The sequence below is a fragment of the Piliocolobus tephrosceles genome, chromosome 2 (genome assembly GCF_002776525.5).
Source record: "Piliocolobus tephrosceles isolate RC106 chromosome 2, ASM277652v3, whole genome shotgun sequence".
NCBI classification, from domain to species: domain Eukaryota; kingdom Metazoa; phylum Chordata; class Mammalia; order Primates; family Cercopithecidae; genus Piliocolobus; species Piliocolobus tephrosceles.
Window position 1 is genome coordinate 56,374,969 of NC_045435.1, and position 16,319 is coordinate 56,391,287.

At 41.4% G+C, this 16,319-nt stretch overlaps 1 protein-coding gene across 6 annotated transcripts in view; it reads right to left on the reverse strand.

Moving 5' to 3' along the window:
* Positions 1-16,319, reverse strand: part of ITPR1 (inositol 1,4,5-trisphosphate receptor type 1) — a 355,793-nt gene that overhangs the window by 133,884 nt on the left and 205,590 nt on the right. For all 6 annotated transcript variants that reach the window (XM_023218580.1, XM_023218584.1, XM_023218583.1 and 3 more), the window contains 4 exons: positions 13,480-13,600; positions 10,101-10,285; positions 5,979-6,127; positions 4,585-4,696 (listed from right to left, as the gene is read on the reverse strand). In XM_023218580.1, coding sequence (XP_023074348.1) covers positions 4,585-4,696; positions 5,979-6,127; positions 10,101-10,285; positions 13,480-13,600 — 567 coding nt within the window. The remainder of the gene's footprint in view (positions 1-4,584; positions 4,697-5,978; positions 6,128-10,100; positions 10,286-13,479; positions 13,601-16,319) is intronic.

Consider the following 16,319-nt stretch of genomic DNA (forward strand, 5'->3'; position numbering starts at 1 on the left):
GGATTTTAAATACATTCTGAGATATCCTTTTATATTAATTCCTGGCCTCCGACTTTCTTTCCAAAGCTCTTTGAGTAATAACTTAAGTCAACAGCAGTTTAATAATAAAAACCTACAGTAACAAAATCAGTTATTAATAATACATAAAATAACTATGTTTTCTTCTCAAGCCGGGTCTAGGGGCTTGAAGATTTTCTGAGTTAGAGAGTGATTCAGATTAAATTTTAGAGATATTTAGCTGAGGGAGATTATTTTCTTTTCAACACAGACATGGTTTAAATTGTAGATTAAAAGCAGAGATTAGTAGGCATTGCACACAGAGTGTTTGTAAAGTCCTGATATAATTTTAAAGTTTATTAACTTCAAATACACAGGATAGAAAGACACTATAAGCATCCTGCAAAAATATATTGCATCATTATTTTGGTGATAGTTTTAATATTTATTTTATATTTAACACTCTCTGAGAAGTATATGCATTGGTGGTCCTTTGAAGTGTAGAGACATAAGAATTAAAGATGATTTTTTTTATTCCTAAGTGGTCATGATTAAAATCTCTGGCCATCTTCTTCAGTCAGCCCCTACCTTTCATCATACATGATAATTTGTTGTTGTTGTTTTGAGATGGAGTCTTGCTCTGTCACCCAGGCTGGAGTGCAATGGCGCAATCTTGGCTCACTACAACCTCCACCTCCTGAGTTCAAGTGATTCTCCTGCCTCAGCTTCGCAAGTAGCTGGGATTATAGGAGTGTGGCACCACGTCAGACTAATTTTTGTATTTTTAGTAGAGATGGGGTTTCTCCATGTTGGCCAGGCTGGTCTTGAACTTCTGACCTCAGGTGACCCACCCGCCTCGGCCTTCCAAAGTGCTGAGATTACAGGCATGAGGCACCGTGCCCAGCCATGACAGTTCTTGAACAGGTACTTGGGGGCACTGGACCCATACAAGTGAACCAACCACTTGCTACTCACTAGCCATATTCCTCTGTGTGGGAACTGATCAGAACTACAGGTTTTGGAAGACCTTGGGACAATCACACTTTGTAAACTCACTTGTCATCTACTGGAAAGTGTTTTCAACAGTGTGAAAAATCAGCAATGAGCTGAAGACTAGATGTTTAAGTTTTGATACATTTAGTGCTATCACGGCTAATGCCCACTATTGTTTACATAATCGTGTAACATAATGGAAACTTAGAGGTTCAACCTGTAGGTAGACCTCAAAACACTCAAATGGTGTCCATCTGTTCACTGATAATACAATGGTGAAGAACTAGGACTCTAGGATCAGACTGTTTGGGTTTGAATTCCAGGTTTCCTTGTTATTAACTATGTAACCCCGGGCAAATTCTGGAGCTCTCTGAACCTATGTTTTCTCTTCCTTGCGTATAAAATAGTTAATGACAATAGTGGTATCTATCTCTGAGGCTGAACTGAGATAAGGTAGATGTGTTTAGTATAGTGGCTAGCACGTGACAAAAGGTCGATCCATGTTATCATTGTTACTTATGACATAATCTAGGAAACGAGTGAATATCCATGACTTTTAAAAAGTGTGGGTCAGTCTTTAGTCTATTTGGTAATATGGGTGACAGTTCTTCATGGCTTTTTTCCCCAAGGCAGGGAGATCCATACAGGCACACTAATGTTTTTGAACAGGATAATAAAGAATGACATCAACTTTCTTTTTCATCTGTGACCTTGACTAAGTACTCAAGCTGAATGAAATAGTAAAGATGGGTAAAGGTACCTACGTCTCATCATCTTTAAGGATTATCACTTAGAAAAAAGTCAAGAAAACCCGGCCCACACATGGTAGACACCACCTCAGGGGAGGCTGGAGAGGACACTGCACAGGGATTCGGGAAACCCAGACTCTAGTCTTGATCTCATATAGACTTCACACATGACCTCAGCCAGTCTCTCAGCTCTGAGCCCCAGCCTCCTCGTATGCACAGGGAGAGTTGGAAGAGGCCATGCCACGGCCCCTCCAGATCCAATTCTCTGGCTATGAAAGCTCAGGAGGGGGCAGAGAAGCAGAACAATTCTGGACATCACCAGGGAGGTGTCAGTCACGGGACAAGCTCCATAAGAGGCCACTCATCAGCAAACGGGGATGGGAGGAGGGATACGGCCTCCCTCTACACTCACCGTGGTGTCGTCCTCAGCACTCAGGCCAAAGAACACCTCATTTATTATATTGACTCAAGCGAACTGGTTTGCTTGAGAAAGGTTAGTTCTTTGGCTCCTGGTTATTTCTGCCCTTGAAAAAGTTGGCCTGCCCTGTGCGTCATGCTTCTTTAGTCAAACGGGGCAGCCAGTAAACCATCAAAAAGCATCTTCAAAAAGCCTTAGTGAGACAGACAAAGTGAATACCAGCTACCAGGTCAGGAGACAGAAATACTTTAGTGTCCCTTGTTCTCCTTCTCTCTCTTTTGAAGTTCAATTAATAGGAATGTTTAAGTAGCATTTCCCGGCAGTCAAGCACTGGGCCAGCAGCACTGCAAGTCTTGCAGGTTTGGAGTGGCTAACGTGGGTTTCTAGAGCATCTTCCTTGGTTTCATGGCATTTTCCATGCTGGCCTATAGTTTGTTCATGTTCATGCAGGGGAATGACAGCCCTAACCAGACTGGAAAGAAATGCCATCTCTCTCCAAGCCTCTCTGCTTAGGTGTGACTAATTTCTTCACCAGCTGAAAAGGATTTAACTAGACCCCAGGAACCTCTATGAAACTGTGATATAATTTACTCTTCCCAAGTGATCTCCTTTGAGGGTCCTCTCAACCCTATGCCCTTTCTTTCTCCATGAGCTTTATAACATGCATTACAGTATTTCCCATGTGGCATCCCCTGGGGTCTGGGATGCTCTCCCCGTTGGCACTAACGGGTAGGGGCAGGGAGCAGGGCAGCACACCTTCCACATGGCCTCAAAGACCCTGACATACTTGTCCACCATGCAATCGAGACTCAGGAAACTCCAGGACAATGCTTCTACTTTACAGGTTATAAAAAGACAACTGCAGGGAACTGCATGTATAATCACAACTTGTAACAGTCACTAGAATAGAGGCACCAAAGTTTACTTTAAATACCTCAGTTATAGAAAGAAAGAGATATTCCAAATAAGAGAAATTTGTGGTCTCCAGATTTGAAAAATCAGGTTTTATGCCCATGGATGCAAAAATACTCACTCAGCTTTGGTGGATTTAACCTTTTTTACGGAGGGCAAGTTTCTGTAACTAGATTCATATTTTATAAATGTTTCTGAAAACTAACTTTAAGAGAAATGAAGATCTTGTGAAATAAAGGGTTATTATTTATCTGTCTGGTAAGTGTATTCTCTGCCATCAGCCTTCTCCCCCGCTCCCCCCCCCCCCCCGCCTTTTTTTTCCTTTTCTTGCTTTTAAGAGCAAGACCTACTAGGTGCCTATACAGGTATGAACAGGCCATCCCAGCACTTCTCACTTTACCAGGGGTCTTCACTTCTATCATTTATATTTATAAACTCTTGTCTGGCAGGTTTTCTCTGCAAAATTCCTACTGAGTTACAGAAACCAATGTTCTAATTAGTTTCTAAAAATGTAATGGAGAGTTCTAGTCACGGAACTGCTTGTTGCTTATAGATTATGCCCCATGGTATAAACTAAGAAACCACAAAATCTGTTTTCTGTTGTCTTATCCAAGGAGTCTCACTAGTAACATTGCTCTAATATTAATGAGAGATAGGTTAGAAAGCAACATTCCTGCAGACATTTATACTTGCGACAATCTGGTTGCCACCACCCATTTTGACAAGGCAGGCTGATTTAATTATCAAGGCTTCTTCCTAGAGCTGAAAAAATGACGTACTGGGTATTTTGATAAGTCGGTGATATCAGCATATTCACCTACTCAGAAATTGTTGCTAAGCATAGCTGGCTGACCATTAGTGAACATTATTACCTTCAAATGAAAATGGGTGAGACTTAAATTCACGCCCATGATTTGTTGCTGGGGGCTGAAAGGAAAGGGAATGGGATTGTTTCTGTCCTGCTCTGCCCAACATTAGAGGTGTAAGGAATGGAGCTGGTATATCCCTGCTCACTGAATATACTAAGATCAGGTCACGGGACTGTCCATTTCCCAATCTCCCTCAGAAGTGGTGACGTGTATGCCTGCCTTAATTGCAGTTAGAAGTGGAGGGCGTTTCTTGGTGCACTGAAAGGATTGTGCAATCTGAACGAGGCAAGCAAACCCACAGGTATGCTTAGCTGAAACCTAAAAATCAGAAACGCATACTTTGATACACAAGAGGCATTTGCTTCTCACTGGGAATTTAAATAGATGGAAAATCTTGTTATTGTCACTTCTCTGACATTAGATTAGGTGGCAAGCAGCCTATAAGAGACGACTAAGTATATTTGACTTTTAAAAAAGATAGTCTTATGATTTAGCTCCCTTTAAGGGCTGGATAACCAGTTTTTTTTTGTTTTGTTTTGTTTTGTTTTTTAAGTCAGTAACGCCTGAGCTAAGGTGGGTTTTTAAAGGTCCCTCCCTTCAATGTCATAGTAAAACCTGGTTTGACCATGAAAATAAAATGCAATACCTTTTCTCCATAGCCTCTATCTTTGGTCATCATTTCCCTCAGGGTCTGGAGGACCTTAATGCAGAGCTTCTCCTCATTTTCTTCTAGCAGCTGTTTTGTATGTTTTATTAACCTGAATGGGGGGAAAACCATGGATTACGTCCTTGAAGCTAACTTTAAATTAAAAACACTTCACAAGCAATTTATTTTAACTAGTCCGTTAATGAACAAATATTTATTAAGAGCTCTCAGGTTAAACATACTTCAGGGCATTCCCTGCACTGAGAATAGCCAGTTAGCGACTGTGTCTCAATAGCGACACCTGCTGGTAAGTCACAGCAAACAGGCTCACTGAGCAGGAGTCAGCCACATATAATGGAGAGATTATATGGACAGGAGAACCGAGACAGAGGTCCACTCAGACCTGCTCGTTTATAAAGCGTGGCTATTTATCCACTGAGAATTGCTGGTAAAATGGGTCAAATATGCCAACACTGTAAAAAAAGAAACAACTCATGAGGACGATGGTTGAGGCCAATACACACAGTTCCCTTATGCACAAGCTTGTCCTTAGAGGGGTCCAGAAAAGTAAGAAACTCATAGGCAGAGTCCAGCCCCAAGCTAAACAAACAACTAATCTCAGGGTAAAAAAAATTTTTCTTTTTCTTTTTTTTTTTTTGAGACAGGTTCTTATTCTGTTGCCCGGGCTGGAGTGCAGGAGTGTAATCTTGGCTCATTGTAGCCTCTGCCTCCTGGGTTCAAGTGATTCCCCTTCCTCAGCCACAGAGTAGCTGGAATTACAGGAGCCCACCACCATGCTTGGCTATTTTTTGTATTTTTAGTCAAGATGGGGTTTCACCATGTTGACCAGGCTGGTCTTGAACTCCTGACCTCGGTGATCCACCAGCCTCCTCCTCCTAAAGTGCTGGGATTACAGGCACGAGCCACTGTACCTGGCCTTAGGGCAAACATCTAATGGAGATTTCTAACCATGGGTCTGCTTGTTGCTTACAGATTACGCACAAGGCATAAACTAAGAAATTAAACAATTGTTAGGAAAAGATAGTGAGGTCACGAAAGGTCTGAGATTTCTGAGGGCTGAGGGATCATGGCTTTTTTATGTCTGTACTACAGCACGCGGTTGGTGCACCGTAATGAACGAATGAATGGGCATGCAGTTAAAATAAGAACTTCTCACCAAAAAACAAAGCAAAACAAAACAAAACAAAAAAGTGTCAGTAAGCAGGATTTAATAGACAAACTTACTTTGGGGAGGTCAGAACAGGACTTTAGCACATGACCTTGCATTCATCAAAGTTAAAAAACAGGACAACGTCTCCTTCTTCGGGAACAAAAGCTTTGTGAGGTCATCAAGGTTCTGGCAAATGAACACCCCAGAGAGAGAGGCCGCTTACTTGCAAATGAAACCGCCACTTTCACATTTCCTTCTGGCATCTGTGTTCTCTGGGAAAAGCAGCTCGGGTCTGTGGAGAACATCCACGAGCACAGATAACTCTGCCTGCACCAGGGGCCTGAGACGGTCCTCCAGCGCGGAGACGATGTCCTAAAACGGAAACACAGCCTCAGTCAGTGGCTCAGGCAGACACTTACCACAGGAGGGTGAGGACATTGATTTCTGCCCTAAAACACTGATGCACGGGTAGGCTAGGTTAGAGTAACTTTAGTATCGTCTGGCATCTCAAATTATTAGATATTGCCCAATGGTTACCTGAAACATTAGCCCCTGATGCAGAAAACAAAGTGAAAACAAGTCAACTTTCCCACCACCCCTTCTTTCAAGATGGCCTTATGCTACTCAATGTACCATTGCATATAGCTTAAAATATGACGCAAAAAATCAATTTAACAACATGGAAAGATGTCTATGACATGGGCGTAACAAAGGTCAAACAATAATAATCCTATTTTTATAAACATCATCAATATCTAGCTAAAGGATAAACATCAAATATTATTAAAACATTACTACTGGTTTTCTCTGGGTGGTGGGATTACAGGTGATTCTAATTTTCTTCTATACAGAAATACTTGTCAGTGTTGTCTATTTTCAATGAGCATGAATTATTCACATAATAAAAAGTCATACAAACATGAGGACACCAATGAATGAACATGCTGTATCAACATGCTAAATACATGTACCCTGATAGCATGATGGTCTTCAAATGCAAAACACATAGCTGTAGGAAAGGAAAACAGAGAGAAGTTGAAAGAGCAGCAAAACCAACACAACAAACACCATTTGAAGGCAAATGATAGAAAACAGATGAGAAATTATCTTCAAAAGATGCTAAAGTCTGCTCTATGGGTTGGTGACTCAGAACCTGCCTAGAGGTATGTTGGCTAAGACAGGGGCCAAACACAGCACGTCGGATAATACAGGAAGGCCTGGTTAACCAAGGACATTTGCATGGGAAAAGCTGCTTAAATTGGAACCCAGTTGGGATTGAGAAAGAAGTAACTAATCTTTTATCCAGAAACTAAAACTAACGATATGGAGATAATTTAATCTTAGATTTAATACAATTTGGGTGATGAATGTAATCACTCAATGAGGTTTAAGATGCATAAAGATACATGAATCAATCAAATAATTTTGAGCGGGGCAATTTTCCCAACAAGACTGTAAGACAGTACTTTGCAACATCCCTTAGTTCATATTGACTTTCACAGCACAGTCAAAAAAGGGTCATTTTTTGGAAAATTCTGAGGATCTTATCAGTTCCCCACCATAGCATCCCTTTTGGAAGCACCCAATTTTCTCTTCAATAGTTAACTGATCTTGACTCTGGCAAATCTTTGTCTACAGTATTTCCATGGGATTAAAGTTGTTCTTATCATGTTCATGTATTTCATAAAATCCTGCATCTTTTGCACAGTTTGAACTTTACATTGCAATTGATTTGCATTGTATTGTCAAATGTATAGCATTCAGCAATCAAGGAGACACCAACAAAGATGGCAAAGCAATGGGTGGGGAAAGATGCTAGCTTTAAGTGAGAGGAATGTCTAGATGGGGATTAATTATAGAAGTGGTCAGTTTGTGAGTGAATTTCTTCTATTACAACTTTTGCTGCACTAGGCAATCTCATAAACCACAAGAACTCAGACAGTAAATAACTGGATAATGCAAATCCTTTAAGCCACTGGCCAAGTCCTTAGAACAGTATTGCCCACCTATGTGTTTCATTTAATTTCCCAAGAATATGCATAATAAATCTAAGAAGAGCACAAGAAACCAGCATGTTTGATTGCAGATAGTTTATTTCATTTGAGCAGGTGAGAAAATAATGTGTGCCCATGGAGTTAGGAGTCTACAACATCCCTCCCCCCTTCTAAAAGCATAGTGGGATCAGGAAGCACTCAATCAGGAATCAAGAACTGGTTCTCTTTGTTATTTAAGAACTGGTTGTGTTATGATAAAGGCTGAAATTCTTAACTTGACCCAAGAAGTCCCGTCAGCCTCCCCAGCTTCCTGGCTCCAGCCACACTAACCTTCCTTTGCTCATAAGAGCAGGGCTTCATAGGTCAAGTTAAGATGCATGTTTAAGTGTTTAACACCCATCTAATACTCACTACTCTCCCTTTTAACAAAGGGAGAGCAGATCTCTTGGTAGATGCTAAGAAAAAAAGGGGTACTCTAGCTGGAATTGAGTAATACTTTTATTTTCATCTTCTTTTCTGTATAATGGTCTTTACACATGCTGTTTCCCTCCCTTTTATTCTTTAGGTCCTACTGTTCCTTCTCATCTTGGTTCAAATGTTACTTTCCTCAGCAAGGTCTTCCTTGACCCTCATCCCTAACCTCAAACAAAATTAGTTTCCTTATCAGTATCTTTCAAGTGCTCCTCACTTCTCTGCACTTCTCACTTGTCCCTCTCACCATTTTATATTTAAAATTAATGTCTCTTTTTCCTTTCCAATACTTGAGATACTATGAGACAAATAACATCATTTCTGGTTCTGCTGACCACTGTATCCCCAGAGCCTAGCATGGAGCTGATGAATGATTTAATGAATTTATCTCTCTTCAAGTAGGTTGTGTAACCATACAGAGACTCAGTAACTGTTACAGTCAGTAGTAAACAACAGTAATAAGAGTAATAATGATAACAGCAGCCCTCAACTGAGTGCTCACTACATGCCAGGCACTGCTCTATGTATTTTATGTGCACTGTATTTTCCTAAGATGGCTATGCCACAATATATCCTGTCTTGCACATTCTTCTCACAATATGACACTGACATCCCTTTCACTGAATGATGGCCTAGACTCCCTCCCCCTGAACTTGAGTGAAACTTTGAGACTGCCTTGACCAACAGAGTACAGTAAAAGTGATGCTATGTGACTTCTGAAGCTAGGTCATAACAACAATAAAGTTTTCACTTGTCTCTCTTCATACACACTCATTTTGGGACCTAGCTGCCATGGTGTGAGGAAGCCCAAGCTACATGGAGATATTCCAGTCAACAACTCCAGCTGACGTCCCACCTGACAACCAGCAACTGCCAAACACACGAGTGAGCAAGGTGTCAAGATGAGTCCAACCACACTCACCATCTGACTACAACCCCATGAAAGACTCTAAGCAAGAAATAGCTCGCTGAGCCCTTCTGAGTCAACCTCCAGAAGAGCAAAAGAGAATAAAGTAATTGTTGTGATTTGCTGCACAAAATACAGGTAACTGGGACATATTATGAACTCTCTTTAATTCTCACACCAACCACATGAGGCAGGTGTCCCTGTTTTACAGACTAGGAATCTGAAGGACCGAGAAGTCAAGTAACTCGCCCAAGAATACACCATTTCTAGGGGGCAGAGCCAGGATTTAAATTTAACCCAGGCACTGGCCTGAGACTACACTTTTAAACACAGCTTGTGGGCTCATTCAAAGGATCTGTGATTCTCAAACTGTGGTCTATGTACTACCTGTGAGAGCATCATCTGAGGTGCTTGTATAAAAAAGATGTTAATGTTAAGTGTTTAACATCTAATACTCTCTACTCTCCCCTTTAATAAAAGAAGAGCAGATGTCTTGGTAGATACTAAGAAAAAAGGTCTATAATCTAGCTGGAAGTAATACTTTTGTTTCCATCTGCCTCATTCTGATGTAAAATTCTTCTCTCAGGTGTTACCACCCTTGTTCACCTGCTGATTCAAGAGGCTAAATAATCCCAGAGTGATGGAAAAAAATGGAACACTTATGCTCTTATTCTAAACATCCTCCATAATATTTCAGTATTTCCTTCTAATAAGAGCAGAGTCCCAATTTTTCACCAAGAAATCTGCAAATCTAGGAGTAACCTTTAAAAACCATCACTTTTTCAGGAACTTTTCTATTTCTAAGTGACTTCCCACTCCTGGCCCTACATACATAACATTTGACTAGTCGTTCACCACACTGACATCTTCCTACCGCCCAGTTTAGATGCTCTCTGGCTCAAGAACACACTGCTGTGTGTGGCAATCACCTGAGGCCAGGCTAAGCATCACTTCTCTCAACACCAGGCATTACCTGCAATCTCTCAATGATATTCCGGTAGTCTCTGGAAGCTGCCAGAACAGAGTCCCTGCGTGCAGCATTGCGGGCCGAGAGCCGCCAGTTCATGGCTGTTTTCTGCACAATGTTGTGGGACTTGAGAAAGAGGTTGTTGACTTGGCTGTCCAGGTCCACGGGAATGGCAATGGCCCGGCTCTTGGCTGTACAGGAGAAAGATGAGTCGTGAGCCTACAATTTTTATATGGGGGACACCCTACAGATGGACGTAATGCCCTATTCACCATTGGGCAGGTTTTTCACACCCAGAATGGGCCGGCTTGCCTGGTATTGAGCTTAAAGACTGAGGAGCTCAAGTCAACTTTACCATCTTTTAGGTTAGGGTTTCCCAGTGTGAATTCTGGGGGTCAGCAGTTCTGAGGAATGTTAAAACACTCTCAGGTCATAAGGCTAGGGCATGTCAGCGTTAAAGTTCAATGGGTTTCCTCAATGAATGGCTTCTTATCATCACTGAGGTGTTTGTGTATTTTAAGAATAATCAAGGCAGGGAATTCATTTGGCCAATGAATCATTTGCTAGTTATTTTTCAGGTTTGTTCAACAATCTACAAAAATGCTGGGTTATCCCAAACATAATCCTAAAGGTAGCATTCACAATGGCATAAAATCCTCTTTCTGGATAGGTCCTTCTTTCTTCCTCTTAAAAAAGGAGAACTCCAGTCTAAGCATGAGACAAACATCAGTCAAACCCATGATGGAAGATACTCTACAGGACTCCTGACCAGTACTTGTCAAGACTGTCAAAGTCATAAGAAACAAGGAAAGGCTGAGAAATGGTCACAGACCAGAAGAGACTGGGGAGACATGACAACCAAATGCAAGGTAGTGCCTGGACCAAATCCTGGAACAGAAAAAGGGTGTGACAAGGGACAGCAGTGGGAAAAGTGGTGAAATTCGAATCGAGTGTGGAGTCGAGGTAATAGCCCAATATCAGGGTCAGTTTCCTAGCCTTGGCAAAGGTGCCCTGCTAATTAATGTAAGATGCTGACAATGGGTGACAATGAGTGAGGGGTCTGTGGGAATTCTCTGTATTACCCTTGCTACAGTCCCATAAACCTAAAATTATTCCAAAATAAAAGATTTTGAAAAGGAAGATAATTAAGAGTAATAATCATTTTTTTCCATATGGGAAAATGTCCAAAAAAGAACTATTTCCTGTCTTCAATGCTTCAAAACACTAGAAGCAAAGAAAGTACTCTAGTATCTGATTGTAGAAACAACGCCAACATCCTGAAAGAGGAATCTGAGAAGCAATTACTTAAATCCCATTTAAAACACAAACACACACACAATTTAGAGGGGAAAAAAACTATAAGCCAGCCAACAACTTTCTAACAGTCTAATACAGAAAGTGGGAAATTTGGAAAAATACAAATAATAAAAAATTAAAAAGCAGGATGTACAGGGTACACTCATCACAGCTAGAAACTCTGTGCCTTGGATACTTATAAGCTAAACAACTAACACAGTGGACTCTGGGTGTGGTATCAGTCATGAGGAAGCAATGGAGGAAGCAATCCCCAAAAGACACAGAGGGGACTCTGGGTAGTGCTGTTTTCATGTCTTACCATTTCACAGACATCAACTCTCCTTGTCTTTTTTCTTATCACCGCCAAGACAAATGGCAAGATTTCCCCTCTCTAATGAGCACTGAGCTGCTCGTCAAGTCAGCCACTTGCTAAAATACTAAACAAAAACTAACCTCTATGGCAAGGACTTTCTCTTACATTTTCTTTGGCCTCAATAAGCAGATCTTATTTTTTTTTTTTTCCAACTTTTATCTTAGAACCAGGGGGTACACACGAAGGTTTGTTGCAAAGGTGTATTGCTTAATGCTGATCGAATCCATCACCCACATAGAACACAGAGTACCCAACAGGTAGTTTTGTTTTTTTGAGACAGCACTGTGCTCTGTTGCCCAGGCTGGAGTGCCACCAGTGGTGTGATCTCAGCTCACCACAACCTCTGCCTCCCAGGTTCAAGCAATTCTCCTGCCTCAGCCTCCTGAGTAACTGGGATTACAGGCATGCGCCACCATGCCAGGCTAATTTTGTATTTTTAGTAGAGACGGGGTTTCTCCATGTTGGTCAGGCTGGTCTCGAACTCCCAACCTCAGGTGATCCGCCTGTCTCAGTCTCCCAAAGTGCTGGGATTACAGGTGTGAACTACCGCGCCCAGCACCCAACAGGTAGTTTTTCAGCCCTTTTCCCCCTTTCCCCCTCTAGTATTCCCCCATCTTTACATCCATGTGGACCCAATATTTAGCTCCCACTTTTAAGTGAGAATGCGTGGTATTTGGCTTTGTACTTCCATGTTAGTTCACCAAGTATATTCTTTATGATAGATAGTTGTGTATGGAAAAAGTATAGGATTATCTGGGAATTCCCTTGCAGGGCCCTGTTTCTAAGGTATAACACAATGAACCTGTCATGTATATATTTTTCAAAACCTAATTTATGACTGCAAAATACCGCCACACCAATAATAAAAAGACATCGACACCCACCATATGAGAGTAAAGGAACTGGGCCACAGACTACTGAAATTAGGCAACAGGTCCTGATATAGATTATACATATCTCCCAAAGTATATCCAAACTGATTTGATATCTTACCCACACAATTGACACTTGCTGGACAGCCACTAAATAGTACTAAGAACTACACCTGTTTTGCTCTTCTTGTTACCTGCCTGAAGGACTCTCTTCTTAACTTCAGGCAGGAAGCTTACCTCTTTGCACAGCATTAATAGGAGGTGGGTAATGGGTCAAGTCATGGAATCTGATAAAGTCAGGATGAAGGAAAAAGAAATTTTCCTAACTTCCTTTCAAAGGCTGCCTATGAGAGGTGGTACAGGAGGGGAGTCACAGAGGAAATGGAGAATCATTTCTCCTCAAGGGGAAGAAGGGAGCAGTGCACCATTTCTGAGAAAGGGTGTTCCTTAGGATGTGACAGGTGCTTTCCAGGAAAAAGTTTCCATATGGTCAAGTACATTTGCTGGATTAAACAAATTAGTTTCTTGAATGAGGGACTTCCCAGGGCCTTGAATAAGCTGTGTGTATCATGACTTGCCAAGAATTGCCTAACAACCACGGAAGCTTGTTCTTCGAGGCCTATCTGACTTAGGACTCACTGGCTCTTCCTTTGGGAAATGCTGGCTTGGTAGATAAAAAAAAGAAGCCCAGTAATCAAGAAGACCTTGGTTCCAGGTCTGACTCTGAAACTTCCTGTCTGTGTAACTTTAGAAGAGTTGTAATGAGTGCTCAATAAATGGCAGCCTTACCACTGTCAGACAATTCATTTTCATCACGTATATCCAAACTGACTTGGTATCTTACCTACATCAGACAGCACCCGAATACAGCTCTCCACGGAGGCTTTTTGGCTTGGCATTAACCAGTTGCAGTGGTAAACTCTGAATACTCCTTGCAGCAGTTGCACAAAGACAGGCTGGCGAGTCTGCAAGAAGCCGAAAGAGGCAATGTGAAAAACAGACTTTTATTTGTAGACTACTGATGAGCTGATCAGAGACAGACATTGTCTTGAACCACAGGACCCCAGACCCGAGATAGACATTATTGTTAATGGACCCTGAGGCAAGTGTGAGAGGGGATGCCTGGATAAGGGCTAAATTCCATAAGTTACCTAGCCAAGGGAGAGCAATTCAGAAGCATTTTAGGGCAATGCATTAACTTGATGCTATTTTAACTAAGTTTGAGCACAAGAAGGAGCAATGGATCCACAATTCAAAGACTGGTATTCTTATCCAGTTACCAAGCAGCTGCATGACTTTAAACAAAGTTACTTCACCTCTCTGAACTCCAGTTTCATCCAATGTATAAAATAAGTGGATTGAGGCAGATGGACCCCAAAGTTCCTTTCAGACATTATATCTATTGAGTAGAATCCATATGTTTAATCGGCAAAAACAAACTGATAAGTGAATCTCACCTAGAATGCTACTTCTTTATTTCTGGCAAGGTCTTCAACGACATAAAGAGAATTCAGATGGTTACTCTTTATGAATATTCATTTATTATGATGAGTACTTAGAAGTTACATGAGAAGATTTATTCCTTTCTACAAAGGTATAAATTTGTACTCATTTTAAAGTAAGAGTACTCAAACATCCACTGAATCAATTTGACACTGACTTTCTGAGTACATGAAAAAATTATAGTTTTGGTCTCCATTAAAAGGGTAGTTTTGGACCAGCAAGGCAAAGATAGATAGCCGCGTATGCTGCACTCTTCAACTCGTCTTTCATTTGAGAGGAGACAAATTGCATAGCCCCTCTAAAAACAGTGGAAGTTAATATAGTAAAGAAAAAAGTATTGAAAACCCCAGAAGAGGTCTCTGAGATGAAAGAAAATAGAAAGTGTCAGGGGAAAAAGGAAGTCTATTATAAGAAAATAAAATAGATTAACTAAAACTTCGGAACCTCCCTGATAAACATGGTTCAGATAACTTTCATTTATTAAGGGCAAACTATGTGTGAGACATTTCACGTATGATCTCATTCAGGCCTCAGTGAACAATTTGGTGACTTGGAATTACCTTCCCGTCACACATGAAAAACAAAGGCCCAGCAAGAATAAAAGAAATTATCCAAAAGAAAAGAGAAGTGATGGCAAAGCAGGAAGTGAACTGCAAGGGTCTCTCTGATGGCAAACCTCCATGTTCTTTCCATGAAGTTCACCTGGGAGCCAGAATCTCATTGCCTTCTTTCTGTCCTACTCCCTGCAGCCACCTAAGATAGTAAGCTGTGTTCCTAATAGAGGACAGGAGCAGAGGGAGCCTGGCAAACTGGCCGGGGGAACCTAGAATTTAGTCCGAGTTTTGTGGCTGCTTGTTAGCTCTGAAGCTAATTCAAAGGGCCCAATGAGAATGGCCATTTACCCCAAGCACTTCCTACATGCCAAGCTCTGTGCTAAGCACTTTATACATATCTCATTTAGCCTTCACCATCACCCTGTGAAGTAAGCAGTGGCATTATTACCTGCCCTATTAGCCAGTAAGTGCTGGATTTGGGATGGGAACCCAATAGCCCAGGTCAAAGAAAGAAGTATCCCTTGACTAAAATAACTCCACTGAACCGTATTCCTGGAACACCTGCTCTGCCCCTATTTGACACCTTGGTGTACAAAAGACGATTAAAAGGATAAGAGTAGCTGCCTACTAACTATCCAAATGTAACAGGTAATCAGGTGGGATATGGTTTGGCTGTGTCCCTACCCAAATTTCATCTTGAATTATAGCTCCTACAATTTCCACATGTTGTGGGAGGGACCTAGTGGGAGGTAACTGAATCATGGGGTGGGTCTTTCCCATGCTGTTCTCGTGATAGTGAATGAATCTTGCAAGATCTGATGGTTTTATAAAGGGGAGTTTCCCTGCACAAGTTCTCTTCTCTAGTCTGCTGCCATGTGGGACGTAGCCTTCACCGTCTACCATGACTGTGAGGCCTCCCCAGCCACATGCAACTGTGAGTCCACTAAACCTCTTTCTTTTGTAAATTGCCTAGTCTTGGGTATGTCTTTATCAGCAGTGTGAAAATGGACTAATACAGGTGACATCAGCTCACTCAACCTCTTGGAAGAGCAAAAGGACATGATGGCCCATCATCAGCTTTTTTCCTAAAATCCTCCCCTTTCTTCATTCCTGAGGTCCCACAGACTCCCACATCGCACCCTGCCTGCATGAAAACTCCTGACCTTCCTCTGCCTCTTTTACATCCCATCATCCATTATTTGTGTCCTCTCCAGGTCCCTTTTCGTTTACCACTTCATTTTCCTGGCTAAGGCTTCAACCAGTACATGTTTATCTCTGATCTCTACTGCTCTCCTGAGTCTAATTTATTCATTTGTTCAAGAAATTGGCAACTTGTTATCAGTCACAATGCCAGGTACAAGGGATAGACTAGTATATGAGATGATCATGCATATAAGGCATAACTTTGTCCTCATGTAGCTTATAGTCTATCAGAAATAGCACAGGCTACCATTTATTAAGCACCTACTCTGTGTCAGGCACTGTGCTAGATGTTTTATAAATGTTATCTCTAGAATTGGAGGGCAGAGAAGGAGAAGACTGAAGGACCAAAAAAAAAAAAAAAAAACCAGAAAAGATTTTAAGGAGAAAATCAACAATTAACAGAACCATCCAATATAAGAAAATA